General features: G+C 34.4%; 1 protein-coding gene across 3 annotated transcripts in view; it reads right to left on the reverse strand.

Annotated features, from left to right (window-relative positions):
• The window catches only part of KLHL1 (kelch like family member 1), a 387090-nt gene that overhangs the window by 139091 nt on the left and 233919 nt on the right, over positions 1–14080 (reverse strand). For all 3 annotated transcript variants that reach the window (XM_021065654.1, XM_003131017.4, XM_021065655.1), the window contains exon 5: positions 223–435. In XM_021065654.1, the coding sequence (XP_020921313.1) occupies positions 223–435 (213 nt within the window). The remainder of the gene's footprint in view (positions 1–222; positions 436–14080) is intronic.

Below are 14080 nucleotides of genomic sequence, written 5' to 3' on the forward strand. Positions count from 1 at the left end.
TGACATTTTATAGCCATTAACTATGACTCAATCAGTGACAGAGATGGGATTCAGACCCATGACCCATCCATGATCCATCATTTTCCACCATCAACTTTATCTTAAAAAGAACATTTGATTAAAACTAAAAAAAAATATGAAAAAATAAAAAATGTTTTGTTTACTTTTAATAGAGCATTTTCAGTAGGTCAGAGCAGTGAAAACAGCATCACATGTAATTACCTGTGGTGGAAGCAGTGGCAGTCTTATAAAGGCAAGAAGCATACTCAAGTCATTGCATCTCCTCTGCATGTCATACTTGACCCACATCATTAATGCGTGGAAGATGGTTTCTTCATCAGGGACGTTGACATCATCACTGGCCAGGAGTTTATGGAGCTCCTCAGCTGGAAGCAGTAAAAACTCTTGATTTCTTATGACTTCCATTATGTTTTCCTACAGGGAGAAAACAGCTTGGCATAAATTCAGTCTCAGTTTTATTTAGCTAGCAAAGCATCTCAGAAAGAAATGAGAAAAGTACTCAATAACCTTTGTTCTCATTATAATATAATCCTTGAGACTTAATCCTTCAGAAACTAGAAGCTGTTAAGATGAAAGCATTGTGAGTGTAATTGAAGTGGAAATGTATCTGAGACAGCACAGATCTTGTAATAACTGGAGGATTATAATGTTGAGATTTGTTATGCAGGCAGAAAGTACTAAATGTTCAAGTTTCAAGTGGACTGCTCTGTAAGGTTTGGTGAATATGAAAAGAATAGCATTTCAACTTTTTAAAAGCTTGATTACATATCCATCAGCCAGAAAGTGGAGATAAGACTACACGGAGAGGAGTAACACTATAAGATGCATCATGGTTTATTCAGAAGGGGAAAAAAAAAAGGACAGATAGGCCACAGAAGTCACAAAATCCCATTCATTCCACTCTTGTATTATCTCTCAAACCTCCTTCATCTCGTGAGTTCCTTGGGCTTAATTCATAAATAAAAGGTTGTTGATTCCTATTTATGTTCTTCTAGATTTCTGCCATAACCCAGTAATTACTCTGCCTGACTCTCTCCTTAGCCTCTCTGGTGGACCTTCTAAGCTAAGGCTAGAAGGCTATCTTTAAAACAAGAATGTGCTATGGCACTGCTCTAAAATCTTTCTTTCATTTTGCTTTTGGGAAGGTTCAAATCTCTTATAAACATGCTAGTTCTTCATGATCTGACCTCTTTTGATTTGATACTTATCTCCAACCTAATGTACTTCTCATAATATAATCCTTGAGACTTAAGACACATTAAGCCATGAAAGTTACTCTTCTTTCAATTTGCCTTATGCTCACTCAATTACTTAAAATGACTAGTATCCACTTTGTTTTTCAATTTTGTAATTTTTCAAGAATCAATTTCAAAATTGCCTTTTTTATAAAAAATTTTATTATGGAACACCTGAGACAAATGGAAGTTTCTGGGCCAGGGACTGAATCCGTGCCACAGCTGCAACCTATGTCATAGTCGCAGCAATGCCTTATCCTCAAACCCTCGTGTTTGAATGACCGAAGTCACTGCAGTCAGATTCTTAACCCACTGAGCCATGGTGGGAACTACCTCAACCACCTTTTATGGATGGACTTCTGGATTCTCTGTTCACTGTCATTTCATCTGGCTGCCCCATGCCCTGTATATGCACAGTGCATGGTGTTTATATCCATGACACAGCAGTTGCCAAACTGCTGCCTAACCTTTGGTACACTTAGAGGACTTATCACAATATAAACTCCTTGCGACAAAGACTTTGACATCTAACCTTACATATCTAGATCCTGGAACAAATAAGTGACCAGTATGTATTTACTGAACAGATATATTGATGATCTTTGTGAAGAAAAATAAATTTTAGTGATAGTACAGAGTAGTGCAGTGTTTTACACAACACATTTTTAAAACTATGATTCAAAAATCTTACATTTCATCAGAAAGTCTTCTGTGGCTGATAAATGGTTGGAGAAGACAGAGATTGAACTGTTGGGCTTCATCTTTGTTCCATTATTCTCCATGTCTCCTGAGACAATGCCAAGGAAGACCATGCTAAGGCTTCTCAGATTCTATTTTTTTAATAAGTTTTTTTTATTTTTTAAATTTTGTTGAAGTATAGTTGATTTTCAATGTTATGATAATTCCTGCTGTACAGCAAAGTAATTCATTGCCTTTCAGATTCATTTCCCATATAGATTATCACAGAAGGTCCCTGCTGGCAAGCCATTCCATATACCACAGTGTGCTTATGCCAGATCCTAGTTTTAAAGCCACGCTTGTGTTAAAAATCTCCATTGGATGTTATTTAAGAGTAAAACCTGAGGTAGAATGGGACTAGATCTCTTCCCAAAAAAGTACTGTGATGATGCTAAAACAGAGCAGAAGTGTCAGCAAGTGTCCATTTACCAGTATGTCAGAGCAGGATCAAAGCCATTTTCTGAAGAGACACTTGACCCATGTTATGAGTGCATTCATAGAATTGAATCCAAGGCTTAAAGTACCTTCGGCTTTTAGAAAAGCAGGTGAACTTTACTTTCAGGTCATAGGTTATTTTTATTTACATTTGCATTATAGAATAGCCAATTTCATGGAGATTTTATCCCCTGTGTTTCCTCTGTGCTAATACAGTGCTATGTAAATTATAGATGACCAATATCTATTTACTGAACCAATTGAGTGTTCTGAGATTTAGTGCCACCAAATTTCTCTAAAGACCACAGTAAAATTAAAAAAGTTTTTGAAGAATCTTTGAAAGACTTTTTGTCATCTATTTTCTAGTTACTCAAAATCTATGCCTCTATTAAACTACACACAGAATTGTTTAGCTAGACCATAAGTATGGATTGAGAGGTACCATAAAAAAGCAGCTCTGTGAAACTCTTAACAGTGTCTGTCATAAAGATATTGTTCAAGTCATATTTCATTATATTTTACAGTGTCCTCTTTATGATGACCCTTGGGAGAAATTTCTTTCAGGTTTTAATAGCAGGAATAATTGCACTTCTCCTGAGTAAATTGGTTTGCTTTTATCATGGATGTTGTAAATTATGAACTTGATCAGATCTTTTTTTATTTGGCCTCTAGAAAACTTACAGTCAAATTGAAATCTAGCTGATAGGAAGGGTATAGCCTTTAACAGCTTGATTTCTTTTTCATACAGCTCTGATAATAGCTTCATTTAATATCACCTCAGCAAATTTTCTTTTTTTTCTTTTAGTCTTGCATCTAATATAGATTATATTCGTGTACTTTTGTATCTTTATAACTGATACTCCTTCTTTGGGAAACAAGCAATATTGTAAATATTGCTGTAAATAAACTGGACTTTAGAAGACAGTATCAGATGTTACTGAATCCATCACACTGATGCATATTATATATTTTTTTTTAATTTATGTATGTTGAAATTCTAAAGTTCTCTTAGCTCATTTTTTTTTTTCCCCTCATCAGGTCTCCTTCCAATCAAATTGTGCTTAATACTTCCCTGTGTTATTTGCAGTCTAACTTCTAGAAACTAATTGCTTTAGTTTCATTATCTTTTATTCACTAAAGAATGAAAAAAATATCAATTCACAATAGTTTTCTTACACCTTAGCTAAGTCCTTATTGTCTGAGAAGATCAGGTAATGAGAGGCATCAAACATTTCTGCCTGTTCACTTTTTGGACGATATCCTTAAGTTTATTCAAACACTCACTGTATTCAGATTTATTGAACACCTAACATTTGGTCCTGGATAATTGTAATGGGGAACATGAAACAGATTTGCATTTAAAAGCTTACTACACATGGGCCACATAGACAATGGGCAAAGCCTAGAAAATTACTGTTGGCAACTCTGTAAAAGCTTATTTATTATATGGAACTAGGATATTACGTCGAAGAATAAGTTAGAAAATGGGAAATGGGAAGGGATGTATTCTGAACAGGGGACACCATATAAATAAAGACATTATAGCACATAATGTAGTAAAAAGTGACATATTTAGTATGTCAAGAACAGAAAAATGTATGGAAAAAAACATTGAAAATGTAATTTAGACCATGTAATGTAATAAATGTTTTCTAAAACTTTGACAGTCTCTCCATTAAATGGGAATATATGTATCTATACATCTTTTACACATAGATTGAAAAATTTATTTTAAATAAATTTTATTTACTTATTTTAAGGAACGATCTTAGCAGGGAACTTAAGTTGCCATTACATGAGATGCAATGATCCTAATTAATTACATAAATAAAGATGAAATTCTAGTCTCTATTTTTGCTATTTCATAAAACTTCAAATAATTTTTCTGGTTATAAAACTTAATGGTTCTCTTTTATTCTAAATAGACCATTTTAATAATTATGTCCTGAATTTGATATAAATATATTTTCTAATATTCATTTCCTTGTATCTCTTAATACTTTTTGTGTATGTGTGTCTTTTGTCCTTTTAGGGCCGCACCAGCAGCATATGGAGGTTCCCAGGCTAGGGGTCTAATCAGAGCTATAGCTGCCAGCCTACACCAGAGCCTCAGCAAGGCCAGATTCAAGCCGCGTCTACAACCTACATCACAGCTCAGGGCAACATGGATCCTTAGCCCACTGAGTGAGGCCAAGGATTGAACCCACAACCTCATAATTCCTAGTCGGATTTGTTTCTGCTGCGCCATGACAGGAACTCCCTGTTTCTTAATTCTATTATTATTTTTCCCTTTTCCTATTATTGGTAAAACATCAATAAGTAGTAATTCACTTGAAATTTCATTGGAAACCTATTTTTTTTACATAATTTAAAAAGTTGGCTAACAATTAACAATATAATCAGTTCAAAGAAAATATAAGTAAATTCTTTTAAAAATCACATTTTAGTTACTGGTTTAGTTTAAAATATAGATATTAGACTATCTATTAGACTAGGTAGAATATTTTATTATTATTCAAATAACTTTAACATTAACTTTAATGTTTGCTTCATTAATAGCTACTCCCAAAACAACACATTATCTACTTATTATAGTTAACTCAAGGACAACTCTGCTATGAAAGTCTACTGATTTAGAACCTATGTCACACCATCTTGAACTTTTTGACCAGTGGCCAGTCAGAGGAATCTCCCAACCTTTGCTTTAAGCATTGTGATGTGAAAGTTAATCCTTTACCAAACCATTACAGAAACTCTGGTTTGAGTTCAAATTACCAGAGTGTTGAATTTATTTAATTGCAATGTTAAAAGCTATTGGTTAGAAAGCTGGATATTTGTGCCATTTGCTGCAACATGGATGGACCTAGAAATTATCATTATAATAAAGTATATTCATAAATAAGTGAAGTAATTTAGATAAAGGCAAATATCATATGATATCATTTATATGTGGAATTTAATAAAAATGATTTGAAAAACTTAAGTATAAAACAGAAACAAACTCATAGATTTCAAAACCAATTTTGTAGTTACCGTAGGGGAAACTGTTGGGAGGAGGGAAGACTTGACCGGGTGGGAATAATTTACACATGCTGCTGAATAAAGTAAATAATAAGAACCTACTGTATAGCACAGGAAAATCTATTCAATAGTTTGTAATAACCTATATTGGATAAAAGAAAGGATGTATTTATAACTGATTCTCTTTGCTGTACACCTGAAACAAACACAATATTGGAAGTCAACTACACTCCAATAAAACAACATTTAAAAAGAAAGAAGGAAAGAAAGATGACTACTTAGGAAGCACATACTGTCAAATTAAACAGAAAACTGAAAGGCGAGCCTGAGAATTGTCTACATCTTCTGGTTGAGACTTATTATGTAAGTATAAAAAATTGCAAACTTTTGGTCTAAAGTCATAGAATTACAAAGTTGTAATTCCAGAACCATCCTATACCAGCAAAGTTTTGACAGTTTCTGATATATCTATAATCCTAGTCTTGTCAGATGAAACTTGCATCTCTTGATTTTTGAAGCAATGTCTTTCCTGCTACAACATGAACTGGATTGGATAATATTTCCCAAACTTTATGTTTACTTGGAAGCTCACAACATAACCTTATTCAAAAATATTGACTTTACAGATATAGCTAGTTAAGATAGGTCTTACTGGGTTGGAGTGCATCCTAATTCAATGATTGGTGCACTCACAAGAAAAAAAAAGCTTGGTGAGATACAGACATACAGTGAGGGGAACCTCATTAGAAGACAGAAGTGACACAGGGAGAAAGTCATATGAAATTGGAGGGACAGAGATAAAATCATGCTGCACAAGCCAAGGAATGTCAAGGATTAGCAGGAACAACCAGGACATGGAAAAGCCAAGGAAAGATTGGCTAACCTTCAGAGAAGGCGTGGCCCTACGAGCATCTTGATTTCAGAATTTAGCCCGTAGAACTTCAAGAGAATAAATTTCTATTGTTTTAAGCTACCCAGTTTTTGGTACTTTGTTATGACAGTCCTAGAAAAATAACATATATCATAAGAGAAATTTTAAGAAAGAGTTATGTTAAAAACTCTCACATAAACTTAAGAAAACACTGTAGTTATTCCCAATCTTTTAAAGTAATGCATTCTAGATACTTTATTTTATAGAATGATGCAGTTAGAAAATACTAGGTTTCCCATAACCCAAAGGTGTGTTGGGAACGGGAGAAAGTGGTCTACTCTTAAGATCAACTTCTTTTTTATATATACTTTTTCCATTTCCCCTAGAATTTAAACTTTCTAAAAATGCAGGGCATAAAAGGCCAATCTCCCAGTTATCAAGAGTTAAGAAGGAGCATTTTTCTTAAAGTTTCTACACTGATTTTACTGTCAGGACTCTAACCATTTTAGGTCAAAATCATTTTGAATCACAGTGTCAAAATTGCTGCCTGAGCTCTTGAGCACTACCCTGGAGTTCAAAGGGAAGAGGCTCATTAAGAGATAACCACACCTTGATATTTTACAGATAGGAATGCTGAGGCTCATAGGAGCTCATACATAGTCATTTTGTTAGTCAAGAGAGGTTGAGATTAGGAATTCTCTCTTTCATCCTATTACATGGCCTGGGCTATCCATCCTTCCATGAATTCCCACTTCTTGTTCCCCTCTGCCCATCAATCTTGGACTTACTGGCTTTCTTTGATCTATGCAACATATATTCATCCTGATTCTTGCGTGCTTACTTGGATCTTGTTTCCAACTTTTTTTCCTACAATTGGGTTCCATAATATGACCTTGTGATTATGATTATGAAGAGTCAGTAGATTACTATTGACTTGGAGAGCTGGCTGATTTAGAGCTCAACCCTGCTACCCACTGGCTGTATGTTAGGAATTTGAGTCCCTTATTGGTAAATGGGTATAAAAATAGTATTCACCTTAATGCACTGCTGTAAGAATTAAGTGTGAAGATTAAATACATTTACTGTTCTCAGAGAAGTACATGACACATTGCAAGTATTATACAAGCATTAGACATTAACTATTCTCCATCAGAGCTTACCCTTCCTTTCAGCGTCTTTTGCTAGCTCTGTTAATGTTTCTTTACCTTCCTTATTTTCTTTACTGATTAGTCAATCAATAATTTTTTATAGAATAATGTTCTATACCCAGTCTATTACTAATACTAGGGATACAGCGACAAAAAAAAAAAAAAAAGATTCTGCCTCCTAAGAAGCTTATTTTCAAAATGAGGATGACAATGATGTTAAAAGAGAAATATATACATTTTATGACAAGACAGAAAAAAATTAGATATTTAATGGAAAAAAGGAGGCCAAGGAGGAGTTTCAGTTAGGAGATATACACTTTTTCTGTCTGGAATAACAAGTCCTAAGACAAGGAAAGGTTTCTCACAAAATTACATACTTTGAGAGTACTAAAGAAATGTTGGTCTCGTATGTCATTATCTGGATGGATTAAATATTAGGATTTTTGCAATTTTATATATTCTCAAATCAGAAATGATCTTTGAAGTCACTCAGTTTAAAGCACACAGTATGTATTTCTGTGTAACGCTTACCCTGTGATTATTTTCAATGGTGGAAAATCCACCCCCCAATAGAAAGTGCATATCGTTGTTGAATAGCTCTGTCAGAAAGCTGTCCTCATTTTGAAGCAAAATTGGCTTTTCTCATTAATTCTAAGGCAAACATATTATTACTCTATTCATCAGCTTTACAAATACTTGAAGATTAATTTTTTTTTCTGTCTTACATCAGGTCTTTAAAGCTTGAAAACTATTACTCTTCTCTCTAAAGGGTCTTAATTTTCAAAATCAGAAAGTGATGATAGAGTAGAAGATACAATTTTTACTGATTTTCCCCTGAAATAGCTGCTTGCTTTTTCTTGCTCTTTCAGAGTAAAAACAAATTTGAAACAGTTTTTCACAGACTATATTGCTTATTATACATCTTTTTATCTTTCTTAAGACATTTTCTAAAGGCAGTAAAACAAATTTGAAGCAACCAGTGTCTAAAAAAGCCATTTCAAACAATTTACATATATATACACACATTCAGAAAACAAAATAGTTTTCAAAGAGTTATCAATATATGCAACTTCTTTTTCTCATCAAATTTTTGATCAGTCTTTAGGAAATGACTATGAACTGGAACTTCTTTAAGTAGTGGGGTTATATACTAGGTCCTTAATAATAGCAATGCACAGGGGTTCTTATTGTGGCTCAGTGGGTTAAGGACCCAGGGTTGTTTCTGTAAGGATGTGGTTTGATCCCTGGCCTAACACAGTGGGTTAAGGATCTGACATTGCCATAAGCTTGGGAGTACGTCACAGATGTGGCTCAGATCTGGTGTTGCCATGGCTGTGGTGTAGGCCACAGCTGCAGCACTGATTCAATCCCTGGCCCATGCCACAGGTGCAGTGCTATAAAGAAAAAAAATAGTAGCAGTATACAAAATTGATATCACATGCATGAGTCCTTTGTTATCATAAATAACTATATCTATATATAAGTATTATATTATATATAAATATTGTATAATATATTTTGTTATATGTATATAATATATCATATTATATGTATATTATATTATACACTTTGTCAACTACAGAAAAACTACCTGGATCCAAATCTGCTGGACTAAAGTTAATGGCTGCCAGTTTTCTTGTTTAATTCTTTACCACGCACTAAGTTTGGCTACTTCATTGGTAGAAACTTTTTTCCCAAAATATTAATCAGTTTTTAAAAGAAGCATTTTATAATAATCCACAAATATCAAAAATAATTTCTGGTGGGCATCGTTCAACATTATCATATGTGAGAAAAAAATGATTTTTTTATTATAACTCCCTTAAGAAAAATATATGTCTATTACTGGCAGTGTTTTCTGACAAATTGTTCCTAAAGAGATGATGCATTAGAAATTGTAAAGAAAATGTCAATTATTTTTTAATAAAAATTATTTTAAGTATAAATGATTGGAAAAACATCCCATTTCTAATATTTCTTAGTCATAAGTTAATTATTCTAAGATATATTTTCACCTTGATAATAGGTTCTATGAGCACCTACCCTTAGAAACTTTTCTGATTTGCTTTCAAGCACAAGTGAGATTAGAGAAAAAAATAAAATCCTAAACAATACAATGCTATGAAAAGCATAAGCAAAATCATTTGGGGGAGATTCTTTAATTCTTGTGATAGTTTGAACTTCTTTTGATACTAGAGATGTATTTGTTCAAAAGTTTTAATATGTGATACATATTATCGATATAAGAAAAGGGAACATATAGAAATCACTTGTAAACTTCACCACCAAGAAAAATTGCCCAATTAGCTGAAGAATTATACTTTTTCTTTTTTGATTTAACAGAAATGTTACTATTCTCAAACCTGTAATTGCTTTATAAACTGTGTGACAATGCATGTATAAATTATTAGAGTAACAATATTGCCTTTTATAAATAGGCAATAAATTAGGTGGAGAATGAAAAACTCTGCACAGTCTTAATGAAAGTCACAGGTTTGCACCAGCCTATGGGGTAAATTGCATTATTGCCAATTAAATCATGAGATTGTAGCATACCTATGTGTTCAAAGACATTTTTTTAAATTGCAACAGAGTTGAAGCCACTTAATAACCTAAATGTTTTCTTAAAGAAGTTATAATGCCTGATAAAAATATAATAATTGTCTACAACTTTGTAAGAAAAAAATTAACACAAATAATATTTCTTTCTTTCTTTCCCCCAGGGTATCTTACAGCAAATTGACTTTAAGAAGCTTTGATATGTAAGAAGGTATACTTTATTAGGTGGTGTGCAATCTGTACATACAAGAAATTGAAAGTTTATCCCTTGTCTTAACAGAAAACAATTTGTTGCAGAACCAAAAAGGATTGTTTTGTCAACCTAGATTTATACAGTCTTTTGTTCCTGTGCTTGAAAGCATAAATGACTTGTCAGCAATGTTGTTATATGCATAGTCTGAAATAACCAGACAGTTGGGGTAAAAAGTATGCTTAAAAAATAAAAAAAGTAGTTAGTAAGGAACTTGCTTATATAACCACATTATTTTGCGGTAAGAAACAGCATTAGCTTTCTCCAGTAAAGAGTACAATTTTGCAGTCTTAAGACCATTAAGTTATCTACAGTAGCGTGTACAGTTTTAATTGTGATTTTGCACTCTTTTAGTTTTTAATAAAATGATTTAGACTATTTCCATTCTGTGACGGACCAATTTACTGATTGACCACAACCCAATGTTAAAAATCATAGCACAATATATTCTTATATTTAACCTATTTAAGAGAATTTTATTTTATTTTTTATTTATTTATCTATTTATTTATTTATGTTTGTCTTTTTGCCTTTTCTAGGGCCACTCCTGCGGCATATGGAGGTTCCCAGACGAGGGGTCGAATCGGAGCTGTAGCCACCGGCCTACGCCAGAGCCACAGCAACCCGGGATCCAAGCCAAGTCTGCAACCTACACCACAGCTCACGGTAACGCCGGATCCTTAACCCACTGAACAAGGCCAGGGACCGAACCTTTAACCTCATGGTTCCTGTCAGATTCGTTAACCACTGCGCCATGATGGGAACTCCGTATTTAAGAGAATTTTAAACAGCAGACCTAATTGTAATTATTGCCAAAAAATAAAAATCAAGCTATGTCTTCCCAAGAAAAAAAATGAAATAAAAATTAATGCAAGAATATATTTTACTCTAAGTAAAAATAATTGAAATAAAGAGGGATAATCCTCTTAATCATTATACAAATATGTAATAAATATCCCTTGAGTTGGGAGTTTCTGTTGTGGCTCAGCAATAATGAACCTGATTAGTAAACATGAAGATTTAGGGTTCAATCCCTGTCCCCACTCAGTGGGTTAAAGATCCAGTGTTGCCCTTAGCTGTGGTGCATGTCACAGATGCAGCTTAGATCCTGCATTGCTGTGGCTGTGGTGTAGGCCAGAAGCTGCAGTCCCAATTAAACCCCTATCCTGGGAATGTCCATACGCCACAGGTGCAGCCCTAAAAAACAAGCAAGCAAACAAAATCCCTTGGGATTGCTAGATAATAATTTAGTGCATGTCGTTAATTAATCTCACAACAAATAAAATAACCATTAGCTATATTGCAACATATGTTATTTCATGTGATTCATTAAATATGAAAGCGGGTACCATACATAATTCCATGGAACATTATTATATTTTATAAATAAGATGCATAAAAAAGAGTCAAGAAAATCAGAAGTTCATACCTCACATAGGCTCTATACATTGCCATCCCACAGAGATTTAGTATGGAAAAGGCTATTCTTTATTTCTAAAAATAATCTCAATATACAGATTTCACATTTAATAAATCCATTAAATAACTATTTTTCTGATTATTTAATGTAAAAAGAATGATTGGTTTATTTATTTCCTATTGCTGAGGTAGCACATCACTGCTAAGTTTGTGGCTGAGGAAAAAATATCCCTTGATTATCTCAGAGTTCTGGAGGTCAGGAGTCCAGGCAAAGTGTAGCTCAGCTGGTTTTTTCGCTCCAGGTTTCACAAGGCCACAATTAAAATGTTGGCAAGGCTCCTTTATTTTTGGAGGATTTGAGAATGAATCTGTTTTGAACCTCATTCAGGTCGTTGGGAGAATTCAGTTCGATGTACTTGTGGGTCTGAGATCCCTTTCCTACCTGTCTCTTGGCTGAGGTCATTCTCAGCTTCCTGCTTTGCTTAGCTTTGCACCTCTTTCTCCAATTTTAAATACAGCAAAGGCAGGTTGAATCCTCATGTTTCCAGTCTCTCCTCCCTCAGCTTCACCTTTCTTCTGTTATTTGTGCACTTCTGACTCTTCTGGCTTCCTCTTTGTGTTTAGGCTGCTCATGTCATGACACTTAATAATCCTATAAAATCACTTCATCTTAAAGTTGGTGGATTAATCAAATCTATTTCATCTGTTAAGTTCCTTCACAGCAATGTCTAGACTAGCATTTGATGGACTAATTGGAGTATTTGGGCAGAGAAAGAAATCTTTAGAAATCTGTTTACCAGTTTGCCTGACTTTCCAGTTTATCAATTTTTCATTCTTGTTATCTAAAACCTAGTGGATGAAGCTGATAGATGAAGCATAACTCTCACCGAGTTTGTCATTCAGCTAAAACTTACTATGTGTCTAAATATACTAAGAATTCTTTTAGGAAATTTAAGTATAAAGAAGAAAAGGCATGGCCCTAACCTCGAGGAACTCATATTTTTGAGGCTTTTATACCTGAAGGAATGAGAAGAGAAATATGGTTATTTGATTAATGGAAGGCGATATTATCTGGTTGAGCTTAAATTTCTCAAAAGCAATATTCAATTTATAATTAATTTACTTAGAATCAAAAATAAGACATTATATTTAAATTTTTACAGAAAACTTTCAGTTCTCAGAGGACCATTGGTTCTTCTCTTTAGTTAGCCTCCAACTCCTGGCCATCCTTAACTGCAGGTCCAATGATGAATCTAACAAAGAGTCTCTTAAAAAGCTAAGGAAACTGTTCCTGGCTATTGCTCATGGTTATCTGCTATTGGAACCCTGAACTGCTGGGTCCCTAACATGTTGGGTCACATCAAATGATGTTCTAGTTTGGCTCTAAGCAAACCCCTGACAAAGACAGACGTCCTGGAATGCAGTGAGTAATTGAGGCTTGAGACTTTAATGAAAAGACAGGTGGATTACCTTCGAGATCATTTCAGCTAAGAGCCTGAAGATACCATAGAGACTGGGTTAATTTGCTGCTAAAACTATGTATGTAATCTTAATTAAACTTCATGAGGGATGAGGTGCCTTGTGGGGTGTACCAGTGCAGACCCTTCTTCCAGAGTATTTTGACTTTGTCTAAGGAGGAGGGGAAGGTGGGCTATGAGAGAGCATGTGCACCTTAGACCTGCTCCTTCCTCAGCTGATGACTGCTTGGGCTTTGACAAGTTAGATCCACTGTGATGAGGTAGCTACCACTGAAAACCATGTCTGGAGTACTTTAACAGAGACAATAGCAGCCCTACGAAATACTTGGTTGTCCTCTGTGTTTAGAGTGATAGTGTGGGAAGAGTAGGTGATGAGATTTTTAACTTAGTTTACTGATGACTCTTTCCAATTAAGTTCTACTGGGATGGAATATAGTATGGCTTCCATCCAACTTGAGAGAGACCTGTCCCTTACTGAGTGCAGTAAAGGGCATATGTTACAATGAGCAGAACTTCTGGGTGACCCAGGCCACCACCCAAATGTGCCATTTTTAAATTTCATTGAATGTGGTTAATGGCCTGATTTTTTAGTTGTGACACTGGTGAGACATACACTAACATATAAAATAAGCCTCCTCACCCTTTCCATGGGATCAAGAGATTTAGGTAAAATTAGATCTATTAGTAATAAGCATTTTGTTAACTGTAAAGATGCTCACCCAAAAGTCCCCTACAATGAAAAACAAAAGAACCAAGAAGCAGAGCATGACTGTCAGATAAATATGAAGAATGAATTGTTCTCTGCCCCAAAGAAAAGATGTACTGGATCTACATGGAAATTCAGCTAGCATCTTAAACCAGCCCTGAAGACTGCTACTTATGCCAGAAAGTACCAAAACAGCATG

The sequence above is a fragment of the Sus scrofa genome, chromosome 11 (genome assembly GCF_000003025.6).
Source record: "Sus scrofa isolate TJ Tabasco breed Duroc chromosome 11, Sscrofa11.1, whole genome shotgun sequence".
Classification (NCBI taxonomy): Eukaryota; Metazoa; Chordata; class Mammalia; order Artiodactyla; family Suidae; genus Sus; species Sus scrofa.